Source organism: Salvelinus fontinalis, chromosome 32, assembly GCF_029448725.1.
Source record: "Salvelinus fontinalis isolate EN_2023a chromosome 32, ASM2944872v1, whole genome shotgun sequence".
Taxonomy (NCBI): domain Eukaryota; kingdom Metazoa; phylum Chordata; class Actinopteri; order Salmoniformes; family Salmonidae; genus Salvelinus; species Salvelinus fontinalis.
The window spans coordinates 33951183-33972530 of NC_074696.1; the positions used below are offsets into that span (position 1 = coordinate 33951183).

The following is a 21348-nucleotide window of genomic DNA, read 5'->3' on the forward strand; positions in this document are numbered from 1 at the left end:
AATTTCAAACATGAACAGTTTAGGTCTTTTTTTCTTCTCTTCAGGTAACAACTTTATCAAAATGTGTTGTCTCTTCACTTTTATCACTGTCTCTCAACAATCCCTAATGGGAAACTTACATATTAATTATTTTTGGTGGCTGGGACAGACGCCTGCAGCGTGAAAAGACAGGGGGCTTGTCTGCGAGGACTGCGGGTTCCCGTACAGGCGTGTGACCTGACTGTCTAAGTGGAGTATTGATGGGCGAGGGAGCGGCCGACCTGTGATCCCCTGGCTCTTCGCCCACTGCCTCATGCCCCATGTGACTTGCTGGGGTTCCATCTTTTGTCATGTGACCCCTATGACCATCAGAGTTCTGAGTAGGTGCTGGCTCAGCAATCCGAAGGTCAACCCTGTTACGACAGTACAGTGATCCATTCACTTTGACCAAGTAGGAGCGTGGTACCACTTTCTGTACACAGGATCCGAGTCTCCAGAGGCCTGTCCGGTCCCCTAGTAGTGAATTATTCGCACTGTTTCACACACCCTGAGCTCAGGTAAGTCTTTTGCTGATTTGTCGTAGATGAACTTGGAGACATGTCTTCTGTGACGTAGCTTCACCAGCACGTCTGTCACTACACATGGCTCCAGGAGAGTCCTGGCTACTGGCAGAGCTGCTTTTAAGCGCTGTGCCATGAGGCGCTGGGCCAGGCTGCTATCCATGCCTTCTGACGGGGTATTGCGCCACTGCAGGATTGCTTTCCAGGCATCTTTGCCCTCTCGCAGAGATTTTTTACATAGGTTCTTTGCGATTTTGACTGCCGACTCCGCCTTCCCATTAGCTTTTGGGTGTCATGGTGATGAGGTGACATGCTAGAATTCCCATTCTGCAGCAAATTTTCAGAACTCAAATCCGGATAATTGGGGTCCATTATCTGAAATTACCTTATCTGGCTGGCCATAGCGGGCAAACTGAGCCTTGCAGCGTTTGATCGTTGTCTCTGCTGAGAGGTCGGGGAGGAGGTCAATCTCTCAGAAGTCTGAGTAATGATTGACTACCAGCAGAAAGTCTTTGCCACTGTGCTGGAAGAAATCTAGACTTATTATCTGCCAGGTGCACATCGGTAGCTCGCGGGACATCATCGTCTCTCTCTGTTGCTCAATGGCATATTCATTGCAGATTGTGCATTTATTGACAGTCTTTGATTTCACTCTGCATCCCTGGCCAATACAGTGTGTCACGTGCTTGTCTGTAACAGGCCTCACCTCCTATGTGACTTGAGTGCACAAGCGCCAACATCTCAGGGCGCAGAGACCGGGGAATAGCGACTTTCTGACACTTGAATATTACTCCGTTTTGAACACTGAGCTCCTCTTTGACTGGCCAATATTCTCTGACGGCTAAAGCAGTTTCTTCCTTGCAGTCGGGCCAGCCCATCATAATCACAGACCTCAATGCCTGGAGTTGCTCGTCCCTGTCTGTGTGCTGTCTGATTTGTATCAGGCGCTGGTCCGTAACATTGAGGTAGTCAGCCTGGTTGATGTGTTCAACATCCACTTGCTCTGTTTGTAAGCTGCACGCTGCGTGTTGTTCATGCATGGAGCGTGTGTGAATGCCTGATGCAGTAGCCCTGCTGAGCGTGTCACTCACATATATCTCTGGCCCTGGCTTATACACTACCTTGAGGTTGAAGTTTTGTAGGGCCAGTAACATTCTCTGCAGTTGTTTCGGGGCATTCAGGAGAGGCTTGCTGAATATTGGGCATGCAAACACAATGCTGAGGCACTCCTTCTCTATCTGGGCATAGTTCTGCTCTGTTGGAGTGAGTGCCCTAGAGGCGAATGCCACAGGCTGGCCCTCCTGCATGAGGCAACAGCCAAGTCCATACTGGCTCGAGTCACTCTGAATCGTGACAGGTTTTGACACATCGTAGTATCGCAGTACAGGTGTCTGGGTGACCAGTTGTTTTATTTCCCTCACCACTGCGTCGTGTTTTAGGAGCCAATGCCAGATGGTGTCCTTGTCCATGAGCCTCCTTAGTGGCTCACACACTTCAGAGAGCCGTGGTAGGTACTTGGCCAGGTAGGTGTGGAATCTGACGAAGCGCTGCACTGCCTTCACGTCAGATGGGGGGGGGGGGGGCATTTCCAAAGAGTCTTCACTTTCTCAGGATCCACCTTCAATCCGGTGGAGGACAAGATGTGCCCATGAAAGTGGACCTCTGGCACTTTAAACTGAAGCTTTTTTATGCTTAGCCTTAGCTTGACCTGTCTGCATCTGTCCATCAGGGCCAGCAGCTTGGCGTCATGACACACTGGACAGGCTGGATTGCTGCGTCCAACTCAAAGTGGACTTCGCCGGGAACTGACTCGACCGGTGTGTTGAAGACGTCCTGGTATTTGCTTAGGTGTGTCTCCTTGCTCAGGGGCCCAGCCTGGACTTTGTCTATAATGTTAAGGTCTGCTGGGATGGTGAAGTTAATAAGCCCAAGGCGCTTGCATGTAGAACCTGACAGTAATGTCTGTTGACTAGCCTCAACTTTTTCAAACTCAAGGGTGTGTTTCTGGCCACGTAAAACACACTCTGTCACAAACAGGCCTAAAGAGGTCATGAACTGGCCTGAATACAGTTTCAGATTGGTGCTACTCTCTGGGAGTTTGTCTCTGGGGGCGAACCTCCTTTTGTCTTTAAGGCTCATAACGTTACATGTGGCCCCTGAATCTAGCTGGCATTGCTGTGGTTGATTATTAAGTAGTAGAGTGACAAACCACTTTTGTCCTTTTGCCCTCACTGCCCCGATGCACTCACTAGCATATACATCCTCTGTGCTGTTGTTCCCTTCATCTGGGTTTGTTTCAATGGAGTGCACCTTACCCTCCTTTCTCTTGCTTTTCATGCAGACCCTTGCGAAGTGATTAGCTCTACCACAGGATTTGCATATTTTTCCATAGGCTGGGCAGTGTTCTTTTCCCCGTCCATGAGAGATGCCACAATATCGGCATGTATTGGGGTTGTCTACTGCAGAGTTGGCTGTAGTATTAGCATTAGCTGTGGCAAAGGGGAATTTCTTTACTGGCTGCCTGAATGTAGCATTGACATTGTCCCTATGTTGCCTTTCTAGCTCCATGGACCATATCCGTGTATCAGTAAGCTCTGCTGCGTGTCTTCACTGCCAAGACCAGCGTCAGGTCACGTTCTCTCATCAAACGTCTGCACGTGCCCTCATCAGTTATACCAAGCACTATCTTATCTCTGATCAGTTCATCTCTTAAAGCACCATAGTCACATGTAGCTGCCTTTTCCCTTAGCCTAGTGACAAAGCTGTCAATGGACTCCCCGTCCTCCTGTTTGCAACAACCGAAAACATAACGCTCGTAGATAACGTTCTTTGCTGGCTTAAAATAATGTTCTAGAGCACATATGTCAGAGTCAAGGCCCGCGGGCCACATCCGGCCCGCGAGAAGGTTTTTTACGGCCCCTGGGATGATCTTGATTTATTATTAGAACCGGCCCGCAGACCGCAGCAAGCCGGCAGCCCGCAGATCTTTTACACGCACCAATACTACATTTCCCACAATGCAACGGTGACGCACCGAGCAGTAGGCTGCTTCATTTCAATATTTATTGGCACAGCAGTCGTCAGCATCACAGTAAAATTAACTTTCAGATACCCATCAAAAATGGCAAAACGGAAGGTGGACACTGAGAACCGGGGGTTTCAAACAAGGTGGGAGTCGGAGTATATGTTCACGGAGGTAGCTGGAAAACCTGTGTGTCTTCTGTGTGGAGAAAGTGTGGCGGTACTGAAAGAGTATAATCTGAGACGACATTATGAAACGAAACACGCGGACAAAAACAAGAATATGGACATGGAACAAAGGCTACAAAAGGCAGAGGAATTAAAACGAGGCCTCAAATCTCGACAGGCTCTGTTCAAAAAAGCCAAATCACAAGGCCAGGCTGCTGTCAAGGCCAGTTTTATTTTGGCAGAAGAGATCGCTAAATCAGCCCGGCCATTTACGGAGGGGGATTTCATCAAAAACTGCATGATTAAAGTTTGTGACGAAGTTTGCCCAGAAAAAAGGCAACTCTTTTTAAATGTGAGTCTGAGCAGAAACACCATTGCCGAGAGAGTAGACCAGTTGTCCATCAATCTAAAAGAGCAGCTTGTGAAAAAGGGAAAAGATTTCATTGCATATTCCTTGGCTGTGGATGAGAGCACCGACATTTCTGACATTGCCCAGTTGTCAATTTTCATCCGCGGAGTGGACTCCAGCCTAAGCGTGACAGAGGAGTTTTTGGCTTTACGTCCTATGCATGGCACAACTACGGGGCATGATTTGTATGAAGAGGTGTCAAGATGTGTAAATGAGATGGAGCTGCCTTGGGAAAAACTCGTGGGTTTGACAACCGACGGAGCACCTGCGATGTGTGGACACAGGAGCGGACTGGTGGCGAAGATACGGGAAAAGATGCAAGAGGAAAACGCGACAGGTGAGCTGACAGCTTATCATTGTATCATACACCAGGAAGCGTTGTGCGGTAAAGCCTTGAAAATGGAGCATGTAATGAGCATCATCACGCGCACAGTTAACTTTATCAGAGCCAAAGGTTTGAATCACCGCCAGTTCAAGGCATTTCTGACGGAGTTAGAAACGGAGCATGGTGATTTGCCTTATCACACAGAGGTGCGATGGCTAAGCCAGGGAAAGGTGCTTCAAAGATGTTTCGAGCTTCGTGAGGAGATTTGTCTGTTCTTGGACAGCAAAGGGAAAGACACAACACAACTCCGAGACGAAATGTTTCTGTGTGAAATGGCTTTTCTGTGTGACATTACGAGTCATCTGAATGCAATGAACTTGCAGCTGCAGGGTCGGGATCATGTCATCTCTGATATGTACAGTACAGTGAAGGCATTTAAAACCAAACTGACTCTGTGGGAGACGCAGATGCGGAAAGAAAATTTGAGCCACTTTCCCAGCTGCCAGACCATGAAAGAGAAGCTCTCTACCAGTGCGTTCCCGAGCGCACAGTTGGCTGATAAAATAGGTATGCTTGCCGCTGACTTTCGACGCCGATTTGCTGACTTTGAAGCACAAAAAAGCAGGTTGGAACTGCTCGGTAACCCATTTGCTGTTGACGTGGAAAGCTCACCACCAAACCTCCAAATGGAGTTGATTGACCTCCAATGCAATGATGCACTGAGGGCAAAATATGCGGCAGTGGGTGCTGCGGAGTTCGCCCGTTTCCTCCCCGACACAATGCCCCAGCTGCGCATCCAGGCTGCTCAAACGTTGTCTATGTTTGGCAGCACATACCTGTGTGAACAACTGTTTTCTTTGATGAACCTGAACAAAACATCACACAGAAGTCGACTTACTGCTGAACACCTCCACTCAATTCTGAGGATTTCCTCAGCTCAGAGCCTTACCCCGAACATTGATGAACTTGTGGAAAAGATGGGACACCACCAAGTATCACCCTCAACCTCAAACAAGTGAACATTACTGTGCAATCACATATTTAGAGTTTTTACTCAGTTCAAGTTTAAAAGTTAAAGTTTAATATTTGTTTTCACTGCATGTTACTTCTCCTTAAACAAAGTGTTGTTTTTGATTAATAGATTTTTGCACTTTATTTTATTGTATTTCAATCCAATTATATTTTAAAAATATTTCAGTTGAGTGGATGATAGAAAATTGCTATTATTGTTTTTTTCTTTGAAGTAAATTTAGCCCACTTTTGCTAAAATAGAAAATATAGGCTACTGATGGTGCCTTGAATACCGGTTTCTTTCATTTAATGTTCATGTTATGGGGATTTTTATATAAAGGAAATTTGTCTTTTGTGTCTGTTGAAAATTAAAGATTACTGACAGAGCCATAAGAAAATATTGCTTTATTTATCTGATCATATTGGAATATATTTGTTAGGTTTTCAGTAGGTTCAATTAGGTTCACTAGACTATATGCGTCATTTAAAATTTTTTCAATGAACATTCGAACAGTCCGGCCCTCGGCTTGTAGCTAAATTTTTTATTTGGCCCTCCGTCCATTTGACTTTGACACCCCTGTTCTAGAGCATCAAGAATTGTCACGACTTCCAGCGAAGTCGGTCCCCCTCCTTGTTCGGGCGGCGTTCGGCGGTCAACGTCACCGGCCTTCTAGCCATCACCGATAACAACTACTGCAGCTCCTATTACGACCACCACAACTTCAGCGCCTACTACGACAATTACAACTGCAGCCTCTACTACCACAACCACAGCTCCTAGTATGACAACAACTGCAGCTTCTACTACCACAACAATGACTGCAGCTCCCACTACAACAACCTCTACCATAGTTTCTACTACCAAAACAACAGAAAGCGACGTGAGAGACTGATCAACAACTAAAGGAAGCGTTTTGTTGGAGTCATTCCAGCTGAAGGTGGGGCACAACCAGTTATTGAGTGCAATTACTTTTTCACACAGGGGCGTTGGGTGTTGCATAACTTCGTTTAGGAAATAAATGAAATAAGTATGTAATTGTTGTGTTATTTTTTCCATCAGGTTCCCTTTATCTAATATTAGGTTTTGGTTGAAGATCTGATAACATTCAATATCAAAAAACTGCATGGCACTGTATATGGTTGAATCTGTGTTTGAAATTCACTGCTCGACTGAGAGATCTTACAGATAATTTTATATGTGGGGTACAAGTAACTTATGTTACTTGTTAAGACAATTTTTACTCCTGAATTTCTTTAGGTTTGCCATTAAAAAAGGGGTTTAATACTTATTAAATCAAGACATTTCAGCTTTTAATTTTTAATTTAAAAAAATTAAATTCAGAAAAACGTCTTTCCACTTTGACATTATGGGGTATTATGTGTAGGCCAGTGACACACAATCTCATTTGAAGTACTTTTAAATTCAGGCTGTAACACAACAAAATATATATACAGTGCCTTCAGAAAGTATTCATACCCCTTGACTTATTCCACATTTTGTTGTGTTACAGCCTGAATTGAAAATCGATTAAATATATTTTCTCACCCATCTACACACAATACCCCATAATGACAAAGCAAAAACATGTTTTTAGAAATTTTTGCAATTTATTGAAAATTAAATACAGAAATATATAATTTACATAAGCATTCACACCCCTGAGTTAATACTTTGTAGAAGCACTTTTGGTGGCGATTACAGCTGTGAGTCTTTTTGGGTAAGTCTCTAAGAGATTTGCACACCTGGATTGTACAGTATTTGCCCATTATTCTTTTAAGCTCTGTCAAGTTGATTGTTGATCATAGATTTTCAAGCCACTTTAAGCCAAAACTGTAACTCGGCCACTTAGGTACATTCAATGTCGTCTTGGTAAGCAACTCCAGTTTAGATTTGACCTTGTGTTTTAGGTTCTTGTCCTTCTGAAAGGTGAATTCGTCTCCCTGTATCTGTTGGAAAGCAGACTGTAATAGGTTTTCCTCTAGGATTTTGCCTGTGCTTATAGCTGTATTCCGTTTTGTTTTATCCCCCCAAAAAGCTCCTTAGTCCTTGTCGATGACAAGCACTGGCGGTTCTAGCATGTATGGCTCCCTGGGAGAACCCCCCCTTCAGCGCCCACTGCCGCCGCCAACAAAAAAAAAGCACAAATCTGCATTAACTGTGATTTTATTTCTGACATTTGGAACAACACAAATAAATAATCATAACATTTAAAACTACATAAATATACAAATATGTACAAAAATAAGACTCATAAATATCAAAAATAAGTAACAAAGACAAATAGAAACAAATGTGTTGATTTGGCACTCGAGCATCAATACATTACCCATCCCCAACACTGTCAACCAAGAATCAAGACTAAACCAATTCATCTTGGTGGTGTGCAGGCTGGTTTTACATTATTGTTAATGATTTCGCACAAACCAGAAAAAAATGCAACAATATGTCTGTGAAACTATATATTCACAGTATTATGAATGAATTGTGGTTTATTTGGTAGCATTTCGTAGTGTGACTGATTTTACTAATTGCATTAGTACTGTACAAAGTTAGAGGTGCGCTATTTGATAGACCTTCCCAGGCAGTAGCCTGCCTAGCTCACAAACTGAACTCAGCAAAAAAATAAACATCCTCTCACTGTCAACTGCATAAATTTTCAGCAAACGTAACATGTGTAAATATTTGTAAGAACATAACAAGATTCAACATCTGAGACAAAACTGAACAGGTTCTACAGACATGTGACTAACAGAAATGGAATAATGTGTCCCTGAACAAAGGGGGGGGTCAAAATCAAAAGTAACAGTCAATATCTGGTGTGGCCACCAACTGCATTAAGTACTGCAGTGCATCTCCTCCTTATGGACTGCACCCAATTTGCCAGTTCTTGCTGTGAGATGTTACCCCACTCTTCCACCAAGGCACCTGCAAGTTCCCGGACATTTCTGGGGGAAATGGCCCTAGCCCTCAACCTCCGATCCAACAGGTCCCAGACGTGCTCAAATCGATCCCGCTCCAGAGTACAGGCCTCGGTGTAGTGCTCATTCCTTCGACGATAAATGTGAATCCGACATCACCCCTGGTGAGACATAATCGCGACTCGTCAGTGAATAGCACTTTTCGCCAGTTCTGTCTGGTCCAGCGACAGTGGGTTTGTGCCCATAGGCGACGTTGTTGCCGGTGATGTCTGGTGAGGACCTGCCTTACAACAGGCCTACAAGCCTTCAGTCCAGCCTCTTTCAGCCTATTGCGGACAGTCTGAGCACTGATGGAGGGATTGTGCGTTCCTGGTGTAACTCGGGCAGTTGTTGTTGTTGCCATCATGTACCTGTCCCGCAGGTGTGTTGTTCGGATGTACCGATCCTGTGCAGGTGTTGTTACATGTGGTCTGCCACTGCGAGGACGAACAGCTGTCCGTCATGTCTCCCTGTAGCGCTGTCTTAGGCGTCTCACAGTACGGACATTGCAATTTATTTCCCTTGTCACATCGGCAGTCCTCATGCAACCTTTCAGCATGGCTAAGGCACATTCACGCAGATGAACAGGGACCCTGGGCATCTTTCTTTTGCTGTTTCTGAGTCAGTAGAAAGGCCTCTTTAGTGCCCTAAGTTTTCATAACTGTGACTTTAATTGCCTACCGTCTGTAAGCTGTTAGTGTCTTAACGACCGTTCCACAGGTGCATGTTCATTAATTGTTTATGGTTCATTGAACAAGCATGGGAAACAGTGTTTAAACCCTTTACAATGAAGATCGGTGAAGTTATTTGGATTTTTATGAATTATCTTTTAAAGACAGGGCCCTGAAAAAGGTCCGTTTCTTTTTTTTGCTGAGTTTAGAATCAGGGCGCCCACTCCGACAAGGTTAATTGACCCACAGTCCCACACGGTGACATGATATCATTGACGTGATGTGCAAATCAGCAATAGAAAACTGATTGCGCAAATGTCACCATTCAGAATATTTGTGTGCGGGTGCCCCGTGCCGCCCACGGCAAGATGCCGCCCTGGGCGGCTGCCCATGTCGTCTATACCTAAATCCGCCACTGATGACAAGCATACCCATACCATGCTTAAAAAAAATGAAGAGTGGTACTCAGTGATGTGTTGTGTTGGATTTGGCCCAAACGTAACGTTTTGTATTCAGGACAAAACGTTTATTACTTTGTCACATTTTTTGCAGTATTACTTAAGTGCCTTGTTGCAAACAGGATGCATGTTTTGGAATATTGTCACGCTCTGACCATAGAGAGCTTTTTATGTCTCTATTTTGGTGTGGTCAGGGTGTGATTTGGGTGGGCATTCTATGTTCCTTTTTCTATGATTTGTATTTCTGTGTGTTTGGCCGGGTGTGGTTCTCAATCAGAGGCAGCTGTCTATCTTTGTCTCTGATTGAGAACCATACTTAGGTTTCCTTTTCCCACCTGTATTTGTGGGTAGTTGTCTATGTGTAACTGCATGTCAGCACTACTTGTTTATAGCTTCACGTTTGTTTTGTTAGTTTGAATAAAAGAATGTATTCCAATCACGCTGCACCTTGGTCTCCCCCTTTGACGGACGTGACAAGTATTTATATTTTGTACACGTTTCTATCTTTTCAGTTGGTATTGAGGAGTAACTACAATGTTGTTGATCCATCCTGTTTTCTCAAACAATTTTAAAATCACCATTGATAGTGAAATCCCTAAGCAGTTTCCATCCTCTCCAGCAACTGTGTTAGGAAGGACGCCTGTATCTTTGTAGTGACTGGGTGTATTGATACACCATCCCAAGCCCAATTAATAATTTCACCATGTTCAAAGGGATATTCAGTGATTGCTTTTTTTCTACCAAATCGGTGCCCTTCTTTGCAAAGCATTGAAAAACCTCCCTGGTCTTTGTGGTTGAATCTGTGCTTGGCAAAAGGGGGAATGAATTGTTGATATAATTCCAAAACAATCCCAACCTTAAATTTACTCATAGTGACGCAACTCAGGTTCCAAACTCTGTTTTATATGAAAATGACAATTTATTTAAAATTATATTTTATATCTACTCTCATTGGTTAGAGATGATCCAATCGCTGATTACTTTGTTTTGTACAACACCCCTCATTTTGATGTCACCACAAACGTATGTTTCGTCAGGCAAGGAAACCTCTATTACCGTCAACATAATTGCATTAATCTGTTAAACCTACAGCTTCAAGAAGTTTGAAGACACCAAGGGCCAGTTTCACAGACAAGGCTTAAGCCTAGTCCCAGACTAAAATGCCTGTTTGAGCTGTCTTAACGCAAAACAACTTGCACAGATTTATCTTAAAATAATAGATTTAGCCTGTTCTGGAATAAACAAAGACGATTGCAAGAGGGACGATTAGAGCTACTCTAGGACTAAATGGAATCTTAAATGAATCCTTCGAAGAGGCATGTTTAACTTCTGTTTAGTACTGTTTGTGAGGGAGCATGGACTAGTTGGAATATCTAAATGAAGACCAACATGCACTACAGAGGCCAGCCAGATGAGTACTTGTGGATAGGAGTAATCCATTAAATTACTTTGACGAAATAGCTTTTCGAGACCGCTTTTGTATGTACAAAGAAACTGCATTGGAGATGATCTTTGCTTGAGCCTAGACTTTCCTCTCTGTCTCAAAGAGGAAGGCCTTTACCCAAATCCCAAAGTTTTTGGCATCTGGAATCTTGTGATTTGTGTGGTGCCAGGGAAGCAACTGTGTGTAGAATAGTTCAAAGTCTGCAGGGCCATTTGTGAACTGAGGAGTCTTTACATCAAGTTCCCTGGTGCTGCTGGCCAAGCCAACTATAAAGTCTGCAGGGCCATTTGTGAACTGAGGAGTCTTTACATCAAGTTCCCTGGTGCTGCTGGCCAAGCCAACTATAAAGTCTGCAGGGCCATTTGTGAACTGAGGAGTCTTTACATCAAGTTTCCCGGTGCTGCTGGCCAAGCCAACTATAAAGTCTGCAGGGCCATTTGTGAACTGAGGAGTCTTTACATCAAGTTTCCCAATGCTGCTGACCAAGCCAACTATAAAGTCTGCAGGGCCATTTGTGAACTGAGGAGTCTTTACATCAAGTTTCCTGGTGCTGCTGGCCAAGCCAACTATAAAGTCTGCAGGGCCATTTGTGAACTGAGGAGTCTTTACATCAAGTTTCCTGGTGCTGCTGGCCAAGCCAACTATAAAGTCTGCAGGGCCATTTGTGAACTGAGGAGTCTTTACATCAAGTTTCCTGGTGCTGCTGGCCAAGCCAACTATAAAGTGCAATTCTATGAATATGGCCACTTCCCAGGAGTGATTGGCTGTATAGATGGATGTCATGTTCCCATCAACTCCAGATGCTGAGGAGTACAGGAACCGTAAGAACTGGTTTTCTATGTTCAGGGTGTATGCACTCCTAATTTAGAGTTTTCAAACATTGTTGCCCGTTGGAAAGGTGCAACTCACGATTAAAGGATTTTTCTCAACTCTTCATTGTGTGCTCTGTTTCAGAGAGGACAACATAGTGGACTACTACTTGGTGACAGTGGATATGGTCAGTAACTTTTTAGTTGCTCCATACATAAATCCCACAACAGCTGAGCAGCAAAGATACAGAGCTCATGTCCGCATGAGAGGGATGGTCGAGTGCATGTTTGGAGTATGGAAAAAAATACATATATTGATTCCAGTGTTTACACAATACACTTCGTTTCAAGCCAAGAAGATCCTGCAAGGTGATCATTGCTACAGCTGTGCTGCACAACTACCTGAAGCAGCATTGCTGTCCTGATCCTCTAATGGAAGATCAGGATCACGCAGATGTGCACATGGCTGAGGCAGGCAATGACCAACGAGGACTTGCACAAAGAGTTGCTTTCACATTGCAGCACTTCAACTAGATGAGATGCATTTAAATATGACATGTAATCATTATGGCTTATTTCAGCAATGATTTGACAATGTTTGTTCTGTACAAAATTCAAAAAGTTTGCAGCAAAATTAAATGAGTGACTAAACCAAGGCTGGTTTAAAATGTAGTTTATGGTGATTTAAATACACACTCATGAATATCCAAATTACAAAACATTTTTTACATATATTGTTCACCATGGCTGGTAATCAAAATGGTCTCATTACTGTATATTTTTGGGATCATACCTCTCTTCTAACTTCATATCCAAATCAACCTGTAGAATTATCCTGTTATGTTCTTCCTTCAGAGATTTCATTTTATGCTCATGTAATCCTCTGGCTAACTTTTCATGCATGGTCATCTTTTTTGGTTATCTTCTGAAAGGTGGTGGCAGCATCTTCTCTCATGGATGCTATAGCAGATGGAGGGTACACTCACTGTGCACAGGCTCTTCCAACCTGTTCAGATTGCTTTCCTCTGGAAAAAGAACACTGTTAGAAGTACAAATAAACTCATATGGTCCTTAGAATGAGAGAAGAATAACGATCGACACAGACAGTGGAATATATTTACCAAAGGAAGTAACCAACTTACTTTCTTTGGTATATGTGTCATTTGTGCTCAGGTTGTCATCTGAACTGTCCTAATGGTCATCGTCTGGTATACAATCCAGAGGTTGCTAGTGCTCTATTATTCCAGACAGCAAGTCACTCAATTCTTCCGTCTTGTCTTGGTGGTCCACCACCAGGAGAAAATCGCTCTCTTCTGATCTCTGCAGTCTCTCTCTTTAAAGCCAGTTTAAGGTTCTTCCACAGAGTCTATAAAAGGCAGACATCATTCAATATACGTGATGTCACAATAATATGAATATGAGAAATCCTGATAATGAAGATATCTCACCTGAAGTTGTTGTACTATTCTTGTGGTTACATTTTCATTTGCATTGAATTCACTGCAAATTGCAGCCCAACCACTCTTTTTCTTTTGCTCAGTAGCAGAAGTATGGTTTTTACTTTCAACAACTGGATGGTTTGACAAAAATGCTTTTGTAGCATTTTTTCAAATTCACAAAAGTTTTTTGAACTAATTATTTTTGCCTCTGTAATTGGTTCATCTCTATATTAATTCCAGTAATGGTGTTTTCTATTCCATTCTGGTTTTTTTGTGAGCACCATTAGACCAACAGGATGTGCTCATACTTAACCTAATCAGGCTTAACACAGGTGTTCTCATTTAGGCTTACTTACCTTACTCCAGGACTCTACAGTCGCTGACTAACTAAGCCAAATTTAAGCCACGTTCATGAAAGCTACTTACATGTCCTAGTTTAACTAGTACACATTAAGGCCTACTTCTGACTTAATCTAAGCCCTGTCTGTGAAACCAGCCTCATATCTATCTGTATCAAACACATACAAAATGTGTGCACAAGTACTACTTTTTTAAAATAAAGTAATGTCACATCACCAACCAATTTACATCTGATTAAAATGGATTGTGTATAAAAAACATGATCAGGAAGGAAGTACATAACTAATATATTTGAGCTGAGTCCAGGGCACTGCTGGAATACTAACGTGTCCCATTTCCTTCACGCTTCCTGTCAATAATCCCCGATTTGACAATACTGGACAGCGAAAGTTTTGTGGTGAAGCTATCCCTTGCAAACACCTGTCTAATCACGTTAGGATTATTGTTTATTATTACTATTCAGAGGGAGGAAGAAAGAATGCCGCTTTAAAGCACTCAAACCTAATATTCGAACTGGGCTCTAATTTGATAGCCTAGCCCTAGACAACATCCAATCATAGGCTGCGTTTAGACATGCAGCCCAATTCTGATCTTTTTTTAAACTAATTGATATTTTGACCAATCAGATCAGCTCTGAAGAAGATCTGATTTGAAAAGATCTAATGTGATCAGTGGAAAAAAATATCAGATATGAGCTGCCTGTGTAAACGCAAACATAGTGGCGCGTAATAGATTATTAACTCCAGATGTTACCGTTTATCTTGTGAGAACGTATATTCTGATACAGTAACGTCGTTCCAATTGGTAGAAAGCTGCAGCCAATTGCAAATAAATATACCTAGGAGAGACATGAACTGTCATATCGTTTTCAGCATTCGGTGAGGCATTGTATGAAACCATGGCTTGGCAAAGGAGCGCGCTGCTTTTTTTTCCGGCTTGGCTTTGCTTTGCATTGCCTGCAGCGGGATGGGAGCGCGTTTCCGAAGAGGCAACCCTTTCCCACCACAACCTTGACACAGAGGAGAATAATACCAAAGACAAGGCTGTAGTGCAATTTGGAGACCCCGCCAATGTCAATCTTAACGCCGACCGTGGATTCCAGGCGCAATTCGAGGAGTCAGATGCAAACAAGTGGGTATCCGTTACCGAAGCTGCCCCAGTCAGTTTAGCGGTTCTGTGCGGTGAGGAGGAGTTTAAAGTAACACTTCCAGCTGGTCCAATGAGTGAAGTCAAGATTTTGGGTAAGTTATTTTATTTATAGGTTTAAAGATCATCAAATGCAACTTGGCCACTTTGCTCATTCTTAACTTTCCCTACAGGACCCAACAGTATGCTCTCTGTTCTTGAAGCCCCAGAATCCTGTGGATATTCCTTATATCAGAACGTCTTAACTGTCAGCTTTTCAGGCTGCCTCATTAGGCGTCAGGTAGGGTTTTTTCCTTTCCACGGTTTAAATTATACATTTAATGTTGTAAATGTCATTGGAATGATTGTACATTTATTGCCACACTGACTCTCTGCAGGCTGGGCGGTACAGCTTGATGGTGTTGTTTGTCAATGAAGCTGGCATAATGGATGTTTCTACAGTGTCCTGTGCGGCTAGCCCCAAATCCTCTTTGTCCTCGACCGTACACCTGCCCCCCTCTAATGGTCTTCGCAATGCCCATGGTGGGCCTCCTTCAAAGTGTTTAAATCCCACCCCTCGCAATCCCAGCCCTCAAAATCCCACCAAGTCTCCTGGTGAGTTATGAATGTTCCGGGCCTGGTTTCCAAAAACCATCGTTAAGGTTTCACTTCAATGAGTTCATAATTGAATGCCTGCCTCAGTCCACTAGAATAGGTAAATGCGTTGGATGCTTCTCCCCCCTCCTGCATTACTTTATACACAGATCTCCCCGCTGAACACAGAATCGCATGCTTTCTGGTTCTTTGTGACTGCAGATAACTTTAGAACAAATTTGCGACGTCTTTGCAAGTGATACAAACAAGTGACCTAGATGTTTCAAATTGAGATGACTGCATTAAAATGTAGGCTAAACCTATTGAACAGCTTTTTAATGTTCAATTGAGTTTTGCTACTGTCTGTAATTTGTCTCAATATATTTCATGTGTAGCCTATGGTGTGCGAAGTTTATTTTCTTTGGCTAAGCATTAGAATAAGCCACCTCAATATTTGGTGGTTTAGTGGTCTGAGGCAGTCAGTAAAGGAGCATTTGTGAAATGGCTCAATTTATTTTTTTAACAATGCTCCTAAGAATTTTAACTAACTTGGCCTTAAAATGCCTTTTGGAAACCTGGTCATTTTGACCAGTTAAGAGGTGCTATTGAAACTGGTATATCTACTCCAGTGCCTCAGCTGGACTTCTATCCACTGGTCATTGAGTTTACAGCTATTACTGAACAAACATAAATGCAACGATTTTACAGTTGAGAGTTACAGTTCATATGGAAATAAGTCAATTGAAATGCATTTAATTTAGGTCCTAATCTATGGATTGCACATGACTGGGCAGGGGTGTAGCCATGGGAGGGTATAGGCCCACTCACTGGGTAGCCAGGCCCAGCCATTCTGAGTGAGGTTTTTCCCCACCAGGGCTTTATTACAAATACTCCTTAGTTTCATCAGCTGTCCGGGTGGCTGGTCTCATACGATCCCACAGGTAAAGAAGCCGGATGTGGAGGTCCTGGGCTGGCATGGTTAAACCTGGTCTGTGGTTGAGGCCTGATTGGACACTGCCTAATTCTTTAAAATGGAGGTGGCCTATGGTAGGGAAATGAACATTCCTGCAGTCAGCATGCCAATTGCATGCTCCCTCAACTTGAGACATCTGTGGCATTGTGTCGTGACACAACTGCACACTTTATTGTACCCAGTGCACCTGTGTAAATATCATGCTACTTAATAAGCTTCTTGCTATGCCTCAGGTGGATGGAGTATCTTGGCAAAGAATAAATGACTAACAGGGATGTAAACACATTTGTGCTAGAAATTAGCTTTCTTTACAAATGGAACACTTATGTGCTCTTACAGCTCATGAAACATGGGACTGACACTATACTTTTTTTAAATTCAGTATAATTAGTTGGCTACTGATCTTCACTCCTACTTCCAATGTTTTTTGTATTTCAGGCTGCAGTATTCCCCAGAACCAGCACTTGGCTTGTGGTTCCACTGGAATCTCGTCCTCCCAGTGTTTGGTGATGGGTTGCTGTGTGGATTCGGCAACTTCCACCTGCTTCTACCCAATGGATGGTAAATATTGTTTCACAGGGCAAGATCATGTTTGACTGAGTAGTGAGGACTGATGTGTACCGCTCTCCCTCCCCAGAGTGCACTGCAGACAAACAGTTTATCTTTGCTGTTCACCATGACATCACCACTTTCCCTGTGACTCCCACCAAACTTGTGGTTGCTGGGAAGTCTCGCTGTGGCCCAGTCATTGTCAATGATAAGTTTGTGGTCTTCAAGTTCTCAGTCACTGAATGTGGAACTCGCTCATATGTAAGTGGACAAGAATATTATGCCCTCTGGAACCCTCCTGGTGTGGTTCTTGATGATCCACACAATGACTATTGTTTTGATCTTAATTAGGAAATTGGAGGTACCGTGATCTACACAGCAGAGGTACAGACGGCTGTCCGAACCCTTAACCTGAAGTTTGGCATAATATCCAGAGACAACCCCCTCAGGTTATCCAGATGTCACACATTTTGCAACAAACAAAATGGGCATTGCTTATTGGACATTTTCTTCAGTTTGGTGTTTAATGAACATCTCAATGTCTACACCTTTTTCTAGATTTCAGTTTATGCTATATGCCTCTGTCCTAGTATTCCTATATATTGAGCTGATTCACCAGTTAAGTAACTCAAAGTGTATAACTTCAAATATTGCTGCTGCAAATGCCACGAATACTTGCCTCTTGGCACTTTCAGAATGTAATTTAATCTCACTAATTGAGGAATTGTTAAATGCACCTGCTGAGATTGACTAGTACCCCCCCCCCCTCCCCATGTTTGTCTCTAGAGTCATGGTTGAGTGCCGCTACCCTAAAGCTCTGGGTACCCTGCCAACAGAGGCGAGTGTGGGCTACATGGTGAAAAGCCCCAGTGTAACATTCCCTTCAAAGGTGACATCCAAGGGACTGTTTGGTGTCGAACTCAGGATTGCTGAAGGTATCTGGCTGACATGTAAACACGCAATGGCCAGAACATAATGGTTACTGTCCCATTGTTGTGAATACTTTACATTGCTGACAAACCCAACACTTAAATTGCTCTTTTACCCCCCCCCCCCCCCCCCACACCAGACAAAACCTATACTAAGTACCTCAAGCGGCACCATCAGCCCCTGCATCTCTTCCTGGGTAAACTTGTGTATCTAGAAGTTCGTCTGACTTCTCCAAATCCACAGGCGACACTTTTGGTCAACTACTGTCTGGCTTACCCCCGCTCTGCCAAGAATGTTCTGGTGCTCATTCACGAAGGGTAAGCACTGCAATGACATGGTGTGACTGATTTGCGTAACGTACTGTAGATTGCGTATTGGTGGGCTACCTTGCTCTTGAACAGCCATTGGCTTTTACCAGAGGCTGAAACTCGGGTTGGGCTGGACTCCAATGTTCTCTTAATTTTGGCAATGAGTCCCTTTATGTACTTAACGAGTCAGGTCAACTTATGGCTCTGTTTGTCTGTGTATGCAGTTGAAGGAAGTTTCGAACTAGCGTTGGCACAATGAAGTTTATAGGTATCTGCTAGCTTTGGCTAATGACACTACCGATCACTTCCTTCATATTGGCCATAGGGGCAGACAAATGGTATCCAAGTTCATCTGACTCAAAAGTAAAGGGCCTCATTGCCATAATCCTGAAGGATCCCTTTATGTCGATAAACTGCCCCATCCAATGTGTAGCCCTTTCCGTAGCCAAAGCATGACAGCCATTATGTGACAGAACCCCTTATACCAAGGGTATTCAACTCTTACCCTATGAGTTCCAGAGCCTTCTAGTTTGAGGGCCTTGCACTGCCAAGAGGAAGTTGTCATTGAGTTCTCTTGATTCATTTCTCACCTAGATGTGCCAACCCTCAGGACCCCAATGTCTCCATCCTTAAATTCAGCAACCTGCCGCAGAACCGCCACCAGCGTCGCTTCATGATCCAAGCATTCCAGTTCATGGATCAACGGACCAACAAGTATCTGGATGAGGAGGTAAGGAAACAGAATGGGGATTGGTGTATTGTCACATGGTGAATGAGGCTTTAAAAAAGCTCACTATTGTGTGCAATTTGTTTGTTGCTGCAGTCTAACATGTTTAGTTGGTATTGACTCTCACTTCATTCCTCCCCACCAGATCTACTTCATGTGCTCTACTGAAGTGTGTATGCCCACAGAAAAAACTTGTGAAGAGCGCTGCTTTGATGCAACTAGGAGGTGAGGAAGAAGACTGGGGACTTGCATCTCGATTCCCTGAATTGGTGTATTGTCACATGGCGACTGATGCACAACTGTAGTTGGCCTACATTTTATACAATTTGTCCCTTTTTTAAAATGATTTAGTTAGTATTTAATCTCACTTTATTTCTCCCCACCAGATCTACTACATGTGCACTAGATAAAATAACTGAGAAGAGTGCTGCTTTAAATGAAATGTGAGTCTTGACTATCTTTTGTTCCCAGATTTGAAAGTAACTCGCTTCAGTAGGAGCACTTCTCGCTTTCACGCCTACCTTTGTTTTCCAGGTCTGACTAATCTACAGTGACAAATCTGATACTTGAACATACTAAAGAAATGTGGTAATATTGAAATAAATCTTGTGTATTTATCTGAGTTATATTCATTATTTTGAGACTTAAGTCTGCTTTTTAATTTCTTTTGTGTGAGATTGTACAAACTCTAACGCAGTGTATGGTATACTGGTTTGCTCTGCAGCGTAGCTGACTTGGGCGACTACAACCTCATTGTCAGCTTTGGTAAATTGTGCATACGGCAGAGGTGTCACAAATTGTCTTGAGGGGAAGTGGGTGATTTAGCTGTTTGGTGACAGACTTCTGGGTGCGTTTTGATGCAGCCTAGAGGGATTTGTCTTAGAGGACATTATACCAAGGCACTGTCAACAATGCTAATCATTCCCGGTCGGGTGTTCTGCACTTGGTGACTCTCTGGATACGGTTTCCCAAAAGCGTCTTAAGGCTAATTTCACATTAACCATAGGATTCTAATAAACTTAGCCTTAAGATGTTTTTGGGAAACTGGGACCTGTGCAAGGCAGTGCCTCCCTTCAGCTCATGTTCAGGTGACTTCAGTAGCTTTTGACAGCCCTGAAAAGGTTTTGTTGCCCTTGCTGGATCGGGGTGTAGTCATTATACCAAGATCTTAGCAAACAGTTGTGAAATGTTTAGCAACAAACCATTTACTCAATGTTTAACATTTAGCAATGAAAACCATCTTTTGGACATTCAGGGGTGTATTCACTAGGAAGCAAACAAATGGGGAAGGGTCTACCTGACTTTGTCCAAAAGATAATTCTGGTTATTACTTTTTCAGTTTGAGTAAATGCTTGTTTTGGGATGGTATTTGTCTAAAGGAAGACATCCCAGGTAGGTCCCTCCCCATTTACCCCTGGTGACGTGTCACACCTGCGCACAAACAATAATTCAAATAGACCAAGAAGCTCACGATGAATCCCAAACCAGGCCCTACCAAATTGCCGTTGTCATCTGTTGCTGACAATTCCGAAGTTGACTTTCAGAGTGGCGCGGTGATCACTAAACCATGAACTTGGGAACACTGTCTTCAATGATGCAATTCATGGCCCCCCCCATTGTTTTCCAAGCTATAAACAAATTACAAATCTAAAATTGGGAGCATTTGTTTTGTGTGAAGTTTCAGACACGTGTGTCGTAATTATGCACACCTTTATATTATTTTGTATGAAATTGGCAAACTACAAACATGTTGGGGTGAGTGGATAGCGCTTCGTTCTGCAGCCTGCTGGCTTGGTCATTGTGTTTTAGCCCATAGGTAACTTTCACTCCCTCAGCATTGAGACATTTGTGCATACGGCAGAGGCGCTTGTGAAACCGCAAATGGGGTGATTTAGGTTACATCAGTCACAAACCCTGCCCATTTTCTTCAAGCAAATTAACTTAACACAACCTTAAATGAAGACCAAAGCACATTTTTATGAAATAGCACATTTTTGGCTGTGGAAACTGACTTGGTTTCACATTTCCAAATCGTATCAACAGCAAAAGATGCCAGGCATGTGCATATATAGAGCCCTAGGAGGTGGCGTTTGTCAACTGATTCAATCCAGTCTTTTCTCTCGTAACTTTAACCCCTCAACAACCCAAATATTTTAAATGTAGATTACCATTCAGTTTGGGGTCACTTAGAATTGTCCTTGTTTTTGAAAGCAAAGCACTTGTTCATTAAAATAACATCACATTGATCAGAAATAGTGTAGACATATTAAATTACTATTGTAGCTGGAAACGGCTTTTGAATTTTTTTACGGAATATCTACATGGGCGTAGAGGCCCATGGCAAGTTGTTAGCGTTCTAAAATGCTAAACTTGGATCAGCTAATCGATCATTAAAACCTTTTGCAATTGTTAGCACAGCTGAAAACTGATTTAAAGAAGCACTAAAACTGGCCTTTAGACAAGTTGCTCATCAGCATGTGCGGGTTTGATTATAGGCTCAAAATGGCCAGAAACAAAGACCTTCTGAAAC

At 43.0% G+C, this 21348-nt stretch overlaps 1 protein-coding gene and 1 long non-coding RNA gene across 2 annotated transcripts; one reads left to right on the top strand and one right to left on the bottom strand.

Moving 5' to 3' along the window:
- Positions 1–12493: 12493 nt before the first annotated feature.
- LOC129830554 (uncharacterized) lies at positions 12494–13519 on the bottom strand. Its single transcript, XR_008755550.1, has 3 exons — positions 13262–13519; positions 12956–13179; positions 12494–12838 (listed from the first exon to the last, which is right to left on the bottom strand). It is a non-coding gene; the product is annotated as an uncharacterized LOC129830554 (long non-coding RNA).
- Positions 13520–14341: 822 nt separating this feature from the next.
- LOC129830555 (zona pellucida sperm-binding protein 4-like) lies at positions 14342–19441 on the top strand. The gene is made up of 12 exons (XM_055893126.1): positions 14342–14853; positions 14932–15038; positions 15136–15352; positions 16743–16865; positions 16942–17114; positions 17205–17302; positions 17640–17788; positions 17923–18100; positions 18686–18821; positions 18964–19043; positions 19205–19261; positions 19353–19441. The coding sequence occupies exons 1-12, from the start codon at positions 14511–14513 to the stop codon at positions 19360–19362; spliced, it is 1671 nt and encodes a 556-aa protein (XP_055749101.1). The 5' UTR covers positions 14342–14510; the 3' UTR covers positions 19363–19441.
- The last annotated feature ends 1907 nt before the right edge of the window (positions 19442–21348 follow it).

What these genes read in the sequence shown, in the direction of transcription:
- LOC129830555 (XM_055893126.1), top strand. Translation starts at nt 14,511, where the DNA reads ATGGCTTGGCAAAGGAGCGCGCTGCTTTTTTTTCCGGCTTGGCTTTGC. An exon ending in AATGTGGAACTCGCTCATAT is followed by an intron (nt 17,115 to 17,204) that starts GTAAGTGGACAA and finishes GATCTTAATTAG; the next exon opens with GAAATTGGAGGTACCGTGAT. An exon ending in CGAACTCAGGATTGCTGAAG is followed by an intron (nt 17,789 to 17,922) that starts GTATCTGGCTGA and finishes CCCCCACACCAG; the next exon opens with ACAAAACCTATACTAAGTAC.